This window comes from Triturus cristatus, chromosome 2_1 (assembly GCF_964204655.1).
Source record: "Triturus cristatus chromosome 2_1, aTriCri1.1, whole genome shotgun sequence".
NCBI lineage: Eukaryota > Metazoa > Chordata > Amphibia > Caudata > Salamandridae > Triturus > Triturus cristatus.
Window position 1 is genome coordinate 192,136,289 of NC_140581.1, and position 18,437 is coordinate 192,154,725.

Here is an 18,437-nt window from a genome sequence, read left to right on the forward strand (position 1 = left end):
CTCGAACACAGGCCTTTTCTGAGTTCAGGAAAGAACTCCACCTGTTTTTTCTACTTTACTCAAAGAGCAGATTTGACCTTTTGTATCCCAACTTCATTCCACAGATGAAACAAAGAGAGGCAGATTTCTACCCAGTCCCTTTTCAATTACTATTTTCTACCAGCCTTACCCATGAGTAATCATCAAGTGAAGGGTATTCTTTTTCCCTATCATAAAAATATTTTTCCCTATGGAGAGTTCCCTTTCCTTACACCCTATTAAATATGCAGCCTTCTCTTTTCACCACCGAAGTAGTTTTGTAGGTGTTCCTTGGTGGGAATCTACCTGGAATTATTTGTGAATTCACGCACAGTGACACATTTGTGGATGTTCACTGAACTTTAGGAATTAGGACAATCTAAGATACTTTACTATATCTGTCATATTAGTAATTGCAAGCTACAAGAGTAAGATTCCACCATTCCTGATTCGGTATATCAGGTTCTGTTCTTTTGCTAACTGTGGGGTTTGCACACCTATGTGTAACTATGACACACTAATCTTTTGGCAATGACACACTGTATTGGATATTGCGGTAACCTGCAGCCGTAGTCAAGAATTTAATGCCCTAAAACAATATGTCGCCCCTCAGCTTATTTTTCCTATTACAGACCTACAACCTGAATTTGACTGCTGCTGTACACAAAGAAAGGGCATAGCGTTCATGCATCACTTTATACCATTGGATCAATGTAAACATTTTTATAAATTGCCTTATACAGGCAAAAATTTCTTTGTATTGTACAGAAATAGAAACCATTGAAATAGCAAATTCTATATTTGCAGTAGAGGCAGTGTGCTATTCATAGTGCAAGCCACAAAAGTGCAATGTTCCTTTTACGATGGACAAGATGTAGGTGTGAAGTTGTTGGTCATGCCACAAAAGTGCAATGCTTCTTTTACGAAGGACAAGATGTAGGTGTGAAGTTGTTGGTCATACCACAAAAGTGCAATGCTCCTGTTACAAAGGACAAGATGTAGGTGTGAAGTAGTTGGTCATGCCACAAAAGTGCAATGCTCCTATTACGAAGGACAAGATGTAGGTGTGAAGTTATTGGTCATGCCTCAAAAGTGCAATGCTCCTTTTACGTAGGACAAGATGTAGGTGTGAAGTAGTTGGTCATGCCACAAAAGTGCAATGCTCCTTTTACGTAGGACAAGATGTAGGTGTGAAGTTGTTGATCATGCCACAAAAGTGCAATGCTCCTTTTACGTAGGACAAGATGTAGGTGTAAAGTTGTTGGTCATGCAACAAAAGTGCAATGCTCCTTTTACGTAGGACAAGATGTAGGTGTGAAGTTGTTGGTCATGCCACAAAAGTACAATGCTCCTTTTACGAAGGACAAGATGTAGGTGTGAAGTTGTTGATGGCACTCTGCTCCTCTAGGTAGACAGCAGTAGGAAGGTCTTCAGGCCAGGGCAGGCGTTAGTTGAGACGCACATAATTAAAGTCGCGGTTTCGGATCTGAGTGATACTTAGTTTGCCAAATACCTGCAGAGAAATCAATATACATTTTAGAGATTAGACTATATGTGCAATGCAATTTTCTCAAACATTATAAACAACTATTTTTCTGTTCAATCATTCACGCTATTTTAAAGACCTTGGGACAAATATCCCATTGACTTTCAATAACAGATGGACTGGTTCATTTTCTATTTAGGAATATTGAGTAATATTATAAAAACCTGTAAATGGGTAATTCAAATTTCAGCACAAACCCACATTAACATAAAAAAGGTTGTCAGCAGAAAGATGAGCAAAACATATGTGCTTGCATATTTTATTTTCCACGTTGATCACCTTCCATTTACAGTTTCACAATGTAACAATAATAAGCCAATAACACAGGATTTTTTTTAATTTTTTTTGTAGAGACTTGTGTCCTTTGTGTGTCTCTGATGTCGGGCTTCTGTTTTATCACGTGGATAGCTCTTCTGTGGATGAAGGAAGCTGGCTTTCTATGTAGTGTACCAAAACGAAGTACACTATGCACAAAGTCCAGACGACACTTATTGGCTTACAGGGGCTTGCTTTAACAATCCCAAAGTGCTCTATTTGTGGTATTGTAGTCCAGCAGTTTAGGCTTATCAGAGGGGAGTGTTTGAGCAGTTGTTGAACACATAGTCAACAAATGAGACACACACTCTATAAGAAAGAGACAAATGTAGAAAAGTAACACAATGTTTTATATAGTATTTAGACACCAGATCTTCTGGAACAGGTAAGTATTTTAGTATGTTATTGTTTTTACACAGTAAAACAGTTGAATAACAAACTGTCATATTTGAGGCATGAGCCTCGAACGCAGTAATGTTATCCGATGGAAGGAAATGACATGTAGCACATACAGGTATTTGCAAACAGTTGTGGAGGGTACCCTTTAGTACATAAGGTGCTTTGGGGCCAAGGTCCAAAGTACCATCAGCAGTTTGGGTTTACCTTCCCAGGTCAGTTCGGGTGCAGAGGCGCTGATCACGATGATAGCCTTGAGCGCAGTTAGCTATCAAAGTTTAAAGGGACCTGTCAAAACAACTGCAAATGCGAACTTGGGGACAAATCTGGCGGAAACCAAATGGGGGCTCAGCTCTTGTTGACTTCTAGGCCAGTTGGGCACAGTCAGAAGACGTGTAGTCGGGCTGTGGGGCTTGGGTGTAGAGGTGCTGGCTGGCAGGCCACCTAGCCTTGGAGGCTCTCACGGTTCTCGGTCTACCTGTAGAGGAGGGGAAAAAACACAGCAGGTCCACTCTCGATGTGGAGCTTATCTTCCCTGAAATCCGTCGACGTGCAGGTAGGCTTTGTTGGCAGTGGTGTCCGGACTGGACACAAACAAGCCTTGGTGGGCTCTAGTGCCCCGGTAGTCAGGGTTTTGGTGCAGGGGGGCTCCTGGAGGTTCTATCAGCATCTCAAAACTCGCCAGAGAGATGGTGCTGACCTAGAGCCTCAGGGGCCTCCTCCTGTTGCACTGCTCCTTCGGTGGGCATCATGGCCAACACCACAGGTAACCATACAGATGCTTTCGGTGCCTGTAGATGCAGGGGGGTGGCTTCTCCACCCCAAGGGAGATGCTGCTTTGTTGTTGAAGTTTCTGGTTGGTCCTCCACATCTCTCGGAGGATGCACAGCTTTTGGACGTGTCAGGTCGGTGCAATTGTCGAGGTTACAGCAGCACGGCAGTGTTTGGCACTAAGTAGTGGTAAATTCCTCAGTTCTCACAGTGACTGCCCTTTTTTGTCCTTCTTTCGGTTCCCAGTAGAAGAATCTGAGTTCCTGGTGTCAGGGGAACCCCTAAATGCTCAATATAGTGTTGGGCTGAGTATAGGCTAGGAGCCAATGGGCTACTTACCTCTGGGGTGACTACAACCTCTATATAACCACTTCCCGGGGAGAGTGGGCATACACATGAGCCAGAGTTCCTTGTTTCACCAAATCCAAGATGGTGAAACCCTTCTTTCATTGTTCACTTCAGGTAGCATAATCTTAGCGGTGTGACTAGCCTGTAAGTGAACATGCCTTTCGACTATCTAATTTTCTCACCTGCTCTGGTGCCAAATGAGCCCCAGGGAGTGGCATTCCCAGATCCGGGGGGAAGCTGGCATCGCTTATCAAAGGCAGCAGAGGCTTTGAAGCCTCTGGCTTTGATGTCCTAAATTTGCTAGCCATCCTGTTGGAGAAGGTGTGATCACCTTCCTCTAGACAGGCATTGTTTCTGACTTTAGAGAGCGCTAGCTCTCATCTGCAGGGGGTCAGAAACTCGTCTGTGGTGGCTGACTGGGAGATTCCAGTCAGCCTGTACACTAAGAGACTAGTAGGATTCAGAGGGCACCTCTAAGGTGCCATCTGAGTCCATGTCATAATAAATCTAGTAATGGCATTAGTAAAGATTTATTAAAACGAGGTGTTTGATACCAAACACCATTATTTTCAGGGAAGCCATTATGTAGCTGGGTAATTCACAATGAACAGTGCCCAGTACATATGCTTAAGATGGCTTCCTGATCACTTGCAATGTTCTAGCAATAGAACCAGACATCACAGGGGCAAATCTGCTCATACAGATATGTCCTACCATATAATATAATGCACCCTGCCTTAGGGCTCAAAGGCCTGCTGAAGGGGTGACTTGCATATAGTATATGCAGTGCACAGGGGCATGGCACACTCAGTGTGCCATATCGTGTTTTCAGAATGGTTTACAACATTTCAAGCATCTTCAAATTGCAGCCGGCATAACATTTGTGTGTAGGTTCCTTAGGGTGGCATAATACATGCTTCAGCCCTGAGAGACCCGCTTTAGTATCCATGCCCTAGGTACCAGGGGTACCAATTGTTAGGGACTTACAGGAGTGATAAAGTCCTTGCCAACTGGGTTACAATTAGATATTTACCTTGGTTGAAGGGAACGAGCACTGGCACAGGGGCCTGGTTAGCAGGGACAGAGTGCACTTTTGGCCGAAAAGCATCAGTACTAGGACAAAAAGTGGGGGAGGACCATGTCACAAAGGGGCACTTTCCTACAACCGATGCGAATAAAACAGCTGCTGAACAGTTCCACTCAAACTGTTGTGCTTCTCTGTTACAAACACTATCAAAGGCATACTTTAAGAGTTATTTTAAAGTTCAGAAAGTCACAGCTACAGTTCTAGAGAAGTGCATTTTTGTCAAAGATTACTTAAATAGATTTGTGCCAGGTGCAGCCCAAGCCAACTCTAGCATAGGTTTCCAGAACCTGAACGCTCCTTAATTTTGCAACATAAAAGATTTGGGAAAATTAACCTTTTGCGCAGTGGAGCGTGGCCTCCCTTTCAGGGTATACCGCAGGACCTGGCCGTGAGGCAAGGCCCTGCGGGCAATCCTTGCCTTAACTTTGTGCACAGTGGGGATTGAGCACATGCAGAGGAATGCCTGCGGCCAAGAGGACAACCAAAGGCTGTGAGCAGCAGAGGTCAAGTGCCTGCTGAACGTTAGGTGGAATCCAACCCCAACTGTGGATGGCCAAAAGTGGTGCGCAGCGGGAGTTGGGTTCCAGTGGAGGGTCAAGAACAGGGCTGGGCTGTGAGGACGGGCTTTGTGGCCAACATCTGCTGTGCACATTCTAAGGCCTTGTTCAGAAGGGTTCGTGCCTGCAAAGGGATAGGTGCTGGGCCAATAACGAAAGGTTAAAGTGCTGTTAGGTGTTGAATTGAGACAAGAGCTAATGTTAAAAACTCAAAAAAACACTAAAATACACCAGAAATAGTTTAGTCAGTCAGCCAAAATTCTTTATTTCACTATATTTCTAAAGCATACCAAGTACCAAAAATAAATTACATTTATATTAATTAATAACCATAAAAACAAAAATAAAAAGCGTAATATCATAAATCATTACATTAAAAATCACCCAATTTAATAAATATATTTCAAATGACATTGGTCCATTTCAATAAAATTCTTAATAACACTAATTCATGGACCAACACGATATTATATATCTCCTACTCTTCAAGGAAGACCATAAAAATGCCGCCAAGGAGTAACATACAAAAGGATCAGCAAGCAGTTGAATAAAATACAAAGCTACTTTGCCTAAAGTTGTATTTACGCAAGAGAGGTCAGATTAATCTTTTTCTTTGTATTTATGAAGGTGGATGATTTGTAATGTAATGATTTATGACATTATGTTTTTTATTTCTGTTTTTATGCTTATTAATTCATGTAAATGTTGTATATATTTTATCTACTTTATATGCTATAAAAATAGTTTTGTCAATTAACTATGACTTCTCACATATTACATGGCTCATGACGTGTTAAATGACATAATAGATAATATCACTTATTATATTTAAAAGAATATTGTTCAATTGTATTATCATTTGCATATTTCAGTGGTTTCGAGTTATTTAACGTTAGTTCTTGTTTCATTTCAACACCTCACTCTAGCTCCAGTTTAACCTTTGTTTTTTTCATTGAAGATATATACATATATATATATATATATATATATATATATATATATATATGTGTGTGTGTGTGTGCATGCATATGTATGTATGAATATATGTGTGTGTATTACAGTTTAGGTGCATTTATTACACAAAATACAGGTCATTTACTTCTACATAAACCCATACTTCCCAGGGGACTGTCAAATATAGGAAATATTTCACAGTTGCCTGTGAAGTACAGATTTCATCATCAAAATGACAGTCCCCCTACCACTCTGCAGAGCTTTATAATAGTCAGGGCTACCTGGATTATATGGCATGGAGGACCAAATCGTGTGGCAAGGTTATCTAAATTATGGAGCAATAACATTCAAATTATGCAGCACAGTCTTTGTCAGTTTAATTTGTATCCATTTGAGATAGAATTGTTTTTGATAAAATATGTAAAATTTGCAAATTATGTGGCAAATGCAGTAAATATTATATTTATGCAGAAAATACTGCAGCAATTGAATCGCCTAAGTCCCCTGAACCTTTGGATTGGCCATTATTTTATTAGCAATTTATTCAAGAAAGCCTAAAAATTCTACTTCCACTCAATGCCCATTGTTAGCACACTTTGAACAGAACAGCATGCAATATCAAAAAATACTTAACGTGTAGTATGTATAATATGGTACTAGACTGCCATCTGGTTCCTGGTTAATGATGTAGCCAGAACTCCTCAATGGCAATATTGAACCTCAGTCCATAGTTATGTTTTCTCTCTCTATATAATGTTCTTCAGTCCCCAACCAGGAAATATACCCAGACACACAGCATGAAGATATTATGACAAATTAGAATAAGAATGTGGCGTTAAACAGAAGACTGATAGCCTGTCCTAGGCAGTGATTCATTACAGCGTGATAGGGGGCAATAGTTTCTACGGCTTGGCTAACATAAAATATGTACTTAGAAAAATAAGTCAATTTTTTGGTAAAATTACATTTTTTACAGTCAAGAATATTGAGATATATTATATTATAAAACGTTTTTTATGTGAAAAGGCTTTCTTGGAAAAAAATCATTTCAGTCTGTGAAGTTGAGTTTAATCCATTTTAAATGTGTGCTAAAACTCTCAGGGGCAGATTTACAAGCCCCTTGTGCTGCCAGTACATCACTTTTTGTGACGCACTGACAGCGCATTTCCCTGCCCCATATTTACAAGGACAAGTGGCTTTTCCTGTCCTTGTACATATGGCCCCTTTACATGCAGCAATTTGTGTGAAAGGGACGTTCCAGGGTTGTTTCTGTGGGTGTTCCCATGCAACACCCATGGAACAAGACACATTTCCAGATTTACGAGGATTACTAGGGGTGGCATAGCGAGGCGCAACGAGGAGAAATGTTTTTATTTCTCCTCATTTTATTCCTTTTTCAATGCGTGCTGCATTCTACACCACGCACTGAAAGAGGAAAATGCCTGTAGTGATTGTTTTTGTGCAAGATGGTACCGGTAATATGTTATTACCAACGCACTATTTTACCACGCAGATTTTTACAACAAAGATTTTCTAACGCATACCACTACCTCGTATTTAAATTCACTCACATCTGACATACCTTTACCACGCAATCCACTACCACGCACACTTTTACCACACTTACAGTTACAAAAAAATCCAGTCGTAGTCTAACACTGCCCCTACTGTTCAAAAATTATACATTAACCTTAAAAGTTTAAAACAATATTGTAAGCGAAATTATGTATTTAAAAAAAATTGCATTTATGTCGTTTACAGGTTTACTTTTGGGGAGAGACCCCCAACCTGCCCTTTTTTATTTACCCTTAAAATATATATAAACTAAATACCGCATAGTCATCAATTCAAACATATATGCGGTGTGAAGGCTAGCAAGGTAAAGACTTGCGTAGTAAAAGTAATTCCGATGTAAAAAATGCGTTGTACTTGCATCTCGTGATAAAAACGTGATTGTAAATATGCTGCATTCCTGTGCTCTGAAAGTGCTGCAGCGTGGCGCAGCCAAGGGACTTACGGTACCGCCCTGCGGCACTTTCTTGTAGATCTGCCCCTCAAAGTTTACGAATGTCCATTTTTATCAGCTGTTTATCGCTAACGTATTATGGCAAAGCAGAAAGAAAAATTCAGATTGTGATTATATCAGGGCCAAAACAGATGAATGTAGTGTTATATAGGTTATATCTGATTTACCTACAGTTTGGAAGAATAGTTCGGGTGGGTCTGTGTGTGTGTCTGTGTGTGTGTATCACTGTTGAGGGTGGAGAGATGCCCTGACTAATGAGAGGTGATGCCTCAAGTGAACAACCGCATTTAGAATCCGTTATTCACGCTAGTGATGCTTTCTGAGAACCAGACATAACTGTGTAATAAATTAATTTTGAAAGTGTGGTTAATCATTGTCTGGACTGACCTCTTAAACACTGCTACAGGTGGGACAATGTCATGATTTGTGTACTATGGATGCCGCATGCTCACACCTAATGGCTCTACTAAAGAGAGAGGCAAAGATCCAGCGAGGGGAGCATTCTGCTTTCGTTTGGGAGCCATTTCGGTTCCTGGCTGTTGTAGCCATAAAATAGGTTTACTAATTGACGACCTTTTCACATGGGGTTTGGTTGAGTTATTCTTAGATTTCTTCCCAGCCCACAGGGATTTGTTAATGATTCTGTCTATGACCGTAAAAAAGAAGGTGGAAATTTCGTGGACTCATTAATAATGTAAGCGTAGATTATCTTAGTAGCCAAGAACGTACTCCACCAAGAAGGATTTTCGATTACCATCTGTGTGCAAAGGGCATGATTCTCTTGCATTTAGTTTTGAATACAGTTTCTCTGATACTGGAACCAAAGAATGCCAACGCATAACTCAAGGGGCCAATTGACATTTGAAGACTGTGTAAGGATGAAAGTTCCCAATAACCTGTTGCATTCCTCACAATGTTTCTATTGTCTCACGAAGGTCCCACATTACATTTTCATTTTTGACAACAATATCCCTAGGGACCATCCAATGCGCAGAGTAGTATAGTGGTACCTTTGGAGACAGACCACTCATAAGGGAGATGCTTCTCATAGAGCCCTAACTCACTCAGAGCCCGGCCTGGGGGCAGCTGATTTGTAGTATTTGTAAGGGACCCTAATTCTTTGTTAGGCTGTAGGGGAGTGGCGGCACTTTCACTACCTACCCTGGAAACAATCCGTGGTGCATGCACTTGCAACTAGAAGTTCTTGGAGGATGATGTCTGGTCACTTGACACTACACCAGATAGGAAGTCGCAGCGAGGGGGCTTCATGGTCCACGAGTCTCCATGCCATCTGTTCCTGCTGGCAATAAGCGTCCAGGCTCCCCTGTGCCAGCAATAAAGATGGCACTTCAGAGGAAGGTGCATTCCTGATGATACTGGGCCTGCAGTTTATTAATGCCCAATCTTAGCAAGACTTTGGCTGCCTGTGACAGACTGCAGATGTAGCAGACATTGATGCATCCGCAGAGTGAAAGAAGCCAGATTGTGTTGCTTGGCCTTGCACTGCAGGGGTGTCTGAGGAGGTAGCTTACTTTCTTCTGATGGCCTCTACCATCTCTGAATCTGTGACTCTTTTAAGGTATTAGGATGTTTAGGATATCACAGGGTCGAAGCTGGAGTGCAGACAACAGCATGAAGCATCTGTAAAGTCATTACGGATTGTCACAGTTCTTTCTGAAAAGGAGGTTAGCTCTGGTTTCACTTTGAGGGTTATTAGAGGATTCATGATGGGTGGATCGATGGCCCGCCTGGCTAAAAGCGGTCTTTTAAACTCGTCTTATATACATATTTTATACATATGTTTCTGGTCTCAAACATGGTGTAATTTAAAATTGTAATGGTGTTATTTGTTTCATTCACTATGTTCTAGTTCTTACCAGAGGTCACCACCAAACCCGCATTTATTAAGCAAGCTTCTTGTAAAAGAGAGACGAAGCTTGAAGTGAAAGAAATTGCAGAGTTGAGGAAACCATTGTTTGCCCTGGTGTAGAAGTCTGAATGTGTTGCGTCATCCTTACCCAGCTGCATCACTAGTCCCTTAGATGCTGTGACATCGAGTGCAGTGACAGCTCAGTACTCTCTTGGATCCTGATGGAGGGGCCTTTTGTCTACTTACAGCACCTCACATGAACACATTACCAGTGCTGACAAGCTTCTAAAGGAATGGCAACTTCCATTTTTACTCGTAAAACTCCACAATATTATAAATGTGATCTCTTTTTCTAAAAGGTAAGGTTTAAAGTTAATAGGTCCCCTCGGTCCACTGCACGTTCCATCATGGCCATACATACAAATAATACTCTGTTGCATGCATGGGACCTAGCATGTTACTTTAACCACCAGACCACATCAACCAGTAAGGTTAAAGCTGCCCTGTCTTCTTTCGCAAGGGGCATCATGCCTTGAGACCTAGTAATGCATAAATGCCTATTTCCACCAGATTAAGGTTTTCCTACCTCCCATCCAATAAGCATATCTTCTGCAACCATGGCAAATACCAGACCCCTTTTCAGAATAATTTCGGAATGATAGACATGTTTGGTGCACAGATGGGCATGTTCTCTGACTCACTTACTGCCATATGTCATGTTCTCTAGTTACCTGTACACGGATTGCCATGCTATGTGTTAGGTGTTGCCGCTATCCCCACTCTCACAATGATTGCATGTCCATCTATGGAATACCAGAATCTCTGACATTTGCTATAATTAGATTAAGACACATGACAGACCAATATGGACTCCGACCCCTAACTTTCTTCAATATTTGCTTATAAATTCCCTTCTCTTGCACCTGATTTCCGAGATTCTAGTCTTCCAGAGTCCTCGGTGCTTTGACTTCTGCAAGCGGCTCTACAATAAAACTGCACACACCGAATCACTCAGGGCCTATAGGTCATTTCAGTCCAGCACTCGAGCTCTCCTCAGGCCTTTTATACAAATATTCCAAATTATAAATGTGCAAAATACTTTACCGTGAGCACCAGAAGAATCACACTTGTGATGAGCGAGGTGGTGGCGTTCTGCTTCCATTTTTCAAATAACTTTCCTGCACAGCCCTGAAAACGCAAAAGATGAGACATAACACTTACAGTCCTGACACAGAATGCAACTGAGTTGCCACAGGGACTCTGAGCCTGGTTAATCCTGTCTGTTATCACATTAAAATTAAAAGACTGTATCGAATGTTAAAAGAATTAGAGCTGGCCTTCCTTGTTCAAAGAATTGCTCTACTGCAATCTGCCAATGCAACTTTCAGAAAAAGTTAGAGCTTTAATTTGAGGTTTATTTTAATTCAGACGTTTGAGGAAGTCACTGAGAGGTTACAAACACATTTCGATGTATTTTACACAGGCAGAGTAACTAAGAAGGGGAGCCCGCGCAGTTAGTTATGGACTTGGGGGTTATTTATGAGAGACCTGCATCACTATGTACCATGTAAAGTGTTACATGCATGACACAGGGCTCTGAATCTGAGTTATGGAGCTACGCAAAGCCACCCTGCGTGGCTTTGAGTGGCCTCATAAATCTTGAGTAAGGCTATGCAGCGCAAATCACTGCGTCACGTTACTCAGTGCCCAGGAGGCATTACATGGGCGTTTTCAGTGGGTTTCCCCATGCACCACCCATGGAATTTTAACAAAATTTACAAAATCATGTAAACCTGGGGAAGCGCCAACTCCAGTGCTTTAAATGGGCTGGTACTGTCCGCTACTGAGTACCAGCACCTTCTATTTTGAGAGGGAGAGTAATTGCACTTCTCAAGAGTGATGTGATGCTTATAATAGGAGAGTACCGACACTTCTCAGAAACAAGCAGGTACTCTGATACAGGGTAACTGCGTTTCTATTTTTCCATTTGAAGCACTGGCCAAATCCGTATGCCCCCTGAGCTGAGGTGTTAGGAGGAGAAATATGTTTATTTATTCTTGTTTTTCCTCTTTCTATGTGTGCTGCAAGGGAAATGCCTCTATGGATTGTTTTTGTGCAGGAAGGTGTCCCTTTCTGCACAAAAACAATCCTGCATGCAACACAGGCACTAGGCTGCCGAAATGGCACCAGCGCAGGGAGGAAGGCCACAAATACACCGTTTTGCATAAATACAGTGCATTCCTGCCCTTTTACTTTGGAGTAGGGCAGCGCAGCAAGGTGCCTTGCTGTGCAGCCCTACACCAAAATCCCATAAATGAGGGCTCTGGGTTGCAGTCAGTAGCTACACGGAGCTGGGATGGACAGAGCGCCAGTGACGGACCCACCTTGACAAATGTGTGACTACAGGGAGCCGTCCTCGCTACCACGCCATTTCGAGCATGTACTACAGTGAAACTCGATTTTAATCCAAGTGTGATTACATGACCTACGTATAATACACAGTTTAAATCCTTGATCTACTTATTCACGGTATGAGAGAAGGGTAGAAATACAGGGATCTAGTGGTCCTGAGGAAAGCCGTGGAACACGCTAAATCCGGCTGAAACATGTCGACAATTTTGCAGAGTGGAGGGGGTAAGGGTCCATAATATACCAGTTCACCACCAACCACTGGGTTAGTGAAGCCCATTTTTAACCCCGACCAGGGAATATACAAATAAAATAGGTATTTGGAATTCCCTGAGTTAGTTTTATTTTTGTTCTTCTCACTTGATCCCAACTCTTTTATGTGTTTGTTTTGTCTCCCCCACCCTATTGCTCTCCTTCTTGTGTTGGTCTGCACAGAGGTGTGTTTAGCAGCCCTGTGATGACGCATGCCACAACTTGTTGTGGGTGAGGGCAGTTTTTCAAACATTTTATCTTTGCCTGTTCACCTCTAATAAAAGCGACCCTCTATCATCCTACTTCTCTGTGTGTGATAAGTCTAGTTGAGAGGAGGTTGAAGTAGGAGTGCCCCTCCTCCCCCTTAATTTTGTGTGTGCTTGTAGTCAGAGGCCCCACAATGGAACATTGGCCAAGCTCTACCTGGTCAATAAATACCTACCAATTCCATCCACATTAGTTAATAATAATACTTTACATAAACCTCTTTACATTTAGATGCGTTCACAATGTTTATGTAACGCATGTTTTTTATGACTATTTTTAGATGGAGTGTATATGAAAGTTATGTGTGTGTCACTGATTTTGGTAAATAACTGCCCGTCATTTAACTTCTGACAGTGAAAAGCTGGTGCACTTTATGCTGAAATTTGTTGGAATGGATAACTACTTATGGGATTTACCACAACATACTAGGCACAATTAAAATGATGCTTACTGGTTCTCCACTGATTTTAAGATTTGTAGTACATCTTTAGTGGATTTCACAATATCAATATTACTGATCTTGGCAGGGGGAGATGATGCAGAGTTTTTGTGAGAAAACTATTTTCTTTCATGATATTTTCATGTGACCTATGAATACTGGCTCAAAAAGATGACATGAAGATACATGTTCTGAAAATTTCCATTTCAGAAAAAAAGGTCTGACACTGCATGTGCAGCGACACACTAAAGTATATATAAAAAGCTTACAAACAAATGATGGATGTAATGCTTGAATTAATCTCAACCACTGGTAATTACTCTAGGCCGCATGCTAATCCATCATTATTTTGCACACCATTTAACCCCTGTTTGGACTCAGTGGTATGCAAATCACTCTTGACCCTGATCCAATCAGAACAGTCCTCCCTGAACCAGAATATAAGCAACCCAGCACCGGCTTTACACTAGTTATGGGTGCAAAACTCTGGTACAGCTTGGTTTCAGGAACACATTGTGCACAGGACTCACATCTGGGCATACCTGTCCCACTTAGGGTGACACACTAAAGTATACAAAAAAGTGATGGATGAAATGCTTGAATTAATCTCAGCTACTGGTAAATACTTAAAGCCGCATCCATCGTTATTTTGCACACCATGTCTCCACAGTTTGGACACAGCCATGTGCAAATCAGTCTTGACCCTGCTCCAATCAAAACAGTCCAGCCCAAACTGACAAGCCAGGCCCTCCCTGAACCGGAACACAAGCAACCCAGGACTGGTTTCACCCTAGTTATGGGTTCATCAGCCAACGATGGAGTGTGATGCAGCCCAAGTGCTAACCAGTGGCTGAAAACAATTCAAGCATTCCATCCATCGCTGCTGTGTATACAATGGGGCATATTTACTAAAATCTCATGCAACACAGTGGGCAAAAAAATCCATGCTGCGTTGCACTATAAGAAGAGAGCAGGAGAGTGCCATATTTACAGAAAAGTGGCACTCTTCTCCCCTCTCCCAAGTGCTGGTGCAAACATTATCTGCTGTGCGCTACGCACACACCTTTGCACCATAGTGCATGGATGTCTGCGTGAGTCTAGATTAGGTTTTTTACTGGAAGAATAGCCTTCCAGTACAGAATACTATGCTCAGACTATCTTTAAAACTTTTCCCACTTTGTATGTGTGCCGTACAGTGCAGCACACATTCAAAGTTGGAAAACGAAGGCAAACTGAAAGCATTTCTTTTTCATAGCGGCAATTTAAAATGGGCACTATTTTCTGGCGCTAAGCCCTGTCAACTTTTTTTAAGTAAATAGGGCTTCATATCAGAATGCTTGGGTGGTAACTTGGGAGTGCCTATGCACCACCCATGGTACGCCCCCTTGTCACTAAGTAAGGCAAAGCAGAGCTACGCGCTGCTTTGCGTTACCTTCAAGTTATTTTCCAGCGCTAAACAAGTTTAACCCTGGAAAGTAAATAGGTAAAAACGATTTTGCATCACTTGTGTGACGCAAACACGGCGTAAAATCTTTCTCACTAGACCCATATATTTGCAGCCACAGCAGTATGTCATTTTAGACATAAGATTTGTCTCAGCTTTTGGTTAAATTGCACACTTGTGGACTCTGATGGATAGGAGCTTAGCAACAGGCATAGTTGAGTGTGGGATGTTTCCATGCAGCGAAAGGTAGGCCCCATGTAGTTGTACTGAGCCTCTGAGTTTTATATAACATGTGTTAGACCTAACATCCTTGGTGTGGTATTCCCGAGGCGTTATGCCTTCACTCCCACATTTTTGTTGAACTCGGTTTTGTTGCCATTAGGACTCTGTACACTTTTCCACTGCTAACTATGGGCAAAGTGCTTGTGCTCTCACCTTCAAACATGGTAAAATTGTCATACCCACAATCGATACTTGTAAGGACCTAGTATATGGTACTGCATGTACCCAGGGCCTGCAAAGTAAATGCTACTAATGGGCTCCAGCACTCACTGTGCCACTCATTAAAGTAGTCTTTTAAAACATAACTTAGGCCTGCCACTGTAGCCTTTAGTGCAGTTTTAAGATGCCATTTCGATCTGGTAAAATAAAGCATTATCCAGACCTAAAGCTTTCTTTTTATTAATACTTATAAGTCACCTCTAATGTAGGCCCTAAAGGCTTATAGGGCAGGATACGTGGTATTTAAAAAAAATAGGACATGTGGGTTCATGTTTTCCATGTATGGAATAGAAAAATTCCTTAAGTCGTTTTTCACTGCTGTAAGGCTATCTTTCCCATAGACTAACACTGGTTTACCTCATTTATTTAATATGAACTAACTTCAGTTTGAGACCAGATAAAAGAATGCTATTTCCACTCAAATGAACTATAATTAAAAATCCTCTTTAATGGTAAAGCCACATTTTAAGTAACAATTTTGAAAAAGCCGCTTTCAGAAAGGGGGTGTTTTTCTGCCTTTCTGCCAGTGTCCTGGGTCACATGACTGTGAATGGCTCTCCTGTTGTTGGTTGTGTATTGCTTTCAGATATTGAGACAAAAATGGCTTAGGCATGGAGGGAGAGTGTCTTCCTGATAGGGTGGCTGGAGAGTAGTTTTGATTACACTTCAAAGGACCTGCCTGCTTCACACACAATGAAGCTTGCCACCAGGCATGACCCTGCCTTTGTCACCCTAGACAGGTTGGAATGGAGACAAACTCAGGACCAGAATCAGGTTTGGGCTAGGCCCGGAACTTCCCTACACAAAGATTGGCCCCAGGAATAAAAGTGGAACCTTCAGAACCTCTCAGAAGAGCAATCCTGGACCTAAGAAAGATTCACAAAAAGGACTGCCCTGCTGTCTGAAGAAAGAAGGTTGGACCTGCTTGCCTTGAACCCAAGCTTTCCAGAAGTGTCAGTTGGTTGCCCTCCTGTTTGAGCTACAAGGACACAATAAGCTTTCAGGTGCTTCCCAGCAACTGCCCGGCAGACCAACACCAACTGGACCTGCCTGACCCTTGCTACTTGCCTCTGCTGGAGTGACTCTTAATCACCAAGACATGCCACTCAGGTTCTAGACCCTTGGATGGCAACAGAGTGTAGAGAAGGTGAAGATACAGAAGTGCTGGCCTCCTGGTGAATGGGAAGTGTCCTCTTTGCGCTGAGAATTGCCTGCATGTGACAACTACCAACACAAATCTCCAGCGGGACCTGCTCTTCCCTCCGACCATACGTGCGACCGCCACCACGACGGTCCAGCAAGACATGCTTTGTGCGCTGACAGCGACAGCCCGCGTCGACCACCAATGTGAATCTCAAGCGACAACGGCTCGACGCGTTACAGCAGCAACTGTCCGCGACCCATGACCTGCTCCGGGCACCAAAACCTCCTCCTCACTGCCAACGCGAATGGCACTCTTCGCTCGGACATGAGAGAGTAACTCTTTAGCGGGATGAACCTGTACCTTGTATCTGACCTACGCTCCATGTGGTCAGCCTGAACTTGTGACTTTCCCCTAGTACAGCATGACCACATAACTGCAAGTGGCTCTTTGTGCTTTTTGGTGCAATTTCCACCTGAAACTTTGAAAATTCATACCTCCAGTGGTTAAGTTTAATCAATCAGTGTTTGGTCCCTGCTCCACAGAAAGGAATGGAAATTATGCTTGGCATGCAGTGACCAATTATAAGACTGTAAAGAAGAGTGCCATGCTTGCCAACAAATTGTAAGCAATGGGTGGGCTCCAAGACCTTTTTCTTTGTTAACAACAGTGTCTCACAAGAAAGGCTCATGCGCTTGCACATGCTTTTGCAGGCTCGACCAGAAAAATAAATGACTAAGAGCTGGGTGAGGAGGTGGAGAGCACTGAAGAGCAGGGAAGAACGAGAGGGGGAATGAAAGGAGCAGGGGTAGATGAAAAAGCAGAGGAGAGAGCAAGAAAACACTCACACTCCCTTGGAATTCCAAATTAAAAAAAAATACATATGTAGTGGAAGGCTACAACACATCCAGTCAGAATGCTGTGAGAAGGAAATGTCTCTGAATGGAGAGATGAAAGTACGAAAGGTTGGAAGAATAGTGAAATTATCATCAGGTGAAAGAGAGAATGGATGGAAGAACAGAAGAATGGGCAGACCGAGAAGAGTGAATGGATGGTTGGATGAAAGAGGTGCATAGTGGAATATATTGATAAATTATTGGGTGAATGGATGGATGAATGAATGGGTGAAAGGATGAATGGAAAATAGTATGGCCGAATGAGGTAATAAGTAGGTGACTGGAAATTGAAGGGGCGCACAAATGGATTGACAGATGAATGAATAGATAGATGGAAGGGTGAATGGATGGATAGATGGTTAGAAGGTGAAATTAACTTGCCTATGGATGGTTGGGTTTGCTCGCCTTGTGTCCTTGTTCTGATTGCAGTATGTTTCAAGTTGGTGGTATTTTAATTTTCTGGCTAATGCCTTAGTACAAGATCAGTATGCAGTGCATGTGTATGTGCCCCTTTTTTTATGTCTGAAAATGTGTCTATTACCATTGCACAATCCTAACACAAAATTTCTGAATAGAGAAGAAGGAGGTCAAAAGGGAGGAGAGAATTTAAGAAATCAAATGAGGGGTAAAAAATGGGAAACAAAATCTCCTACAGTAATAGTACTGACAAAACATGCACACATGTACTCTAGACAATCTTTAGAGTAAGGCAAGCATCAAATATGGCCAAACCCTGATCCTGTAACACACTTGCATAGAATTCCATGGAGGGAATGAATAATATTAACACATAGGGAAACATAAAATAAATGTAAATAATTACCAAATTGTAATTTGTACTTTATTTAAAGTAATTGTAATTGTTTATTATACAGCCTTTAAAATAAAAAATAAATGGTAACTTTTAATATACATAATACTGTTTTAATAACATGGTAATATAGTAAATAATAATTTATTTTCTTTACATATAAAATTAAATAAAAATCAAATAATACAAAACATTATCCAAGATGTAACATGTACAACACAAATGATGATAATATAATGTAATTTTATTTTAAATTGCAAAAAAACTAAATTAAGTTAATATGTAACAATATGATAAGTTACGTTTACGTGCAAGTATGTTGTCCCTTTTTACTGTGGTATCCCTGTGTGAATATATTTTTAAATTTTCTTAAAATGTCTTATTACTTT

General features: G+C 41.6%; 1 protein-coding gene across 1 annotated transcript in view; it reads right to left on the reverse strand.

The window, feature by feature from the left end:
• Positions 1–697: 697 nt before the first annotated feature.
• Positions 698–18,437, reverse strand: part of LOC146863948 (tetraspanin-36-like) — a 67,389-nt gene continuing 49,649 nt past the window's right edge. The window contains exons 6-7 of the mRNA XM_085629728.1: positions 10,993–11,076; positions 698–1,531 (exon numbers count right to left, since the gene is read on the reverse strand). Of these exons, the coding sequence (XP_085485854.1) occupies positions 1,466–1,531; positions 10,993–11,076 (150 nt within the window). The 3' untranslated portion in view covers positions 698–1,465. The remainder of the gene's footprint in view (positions 1,532–10,992; positions 11,077–18,437) is intronic.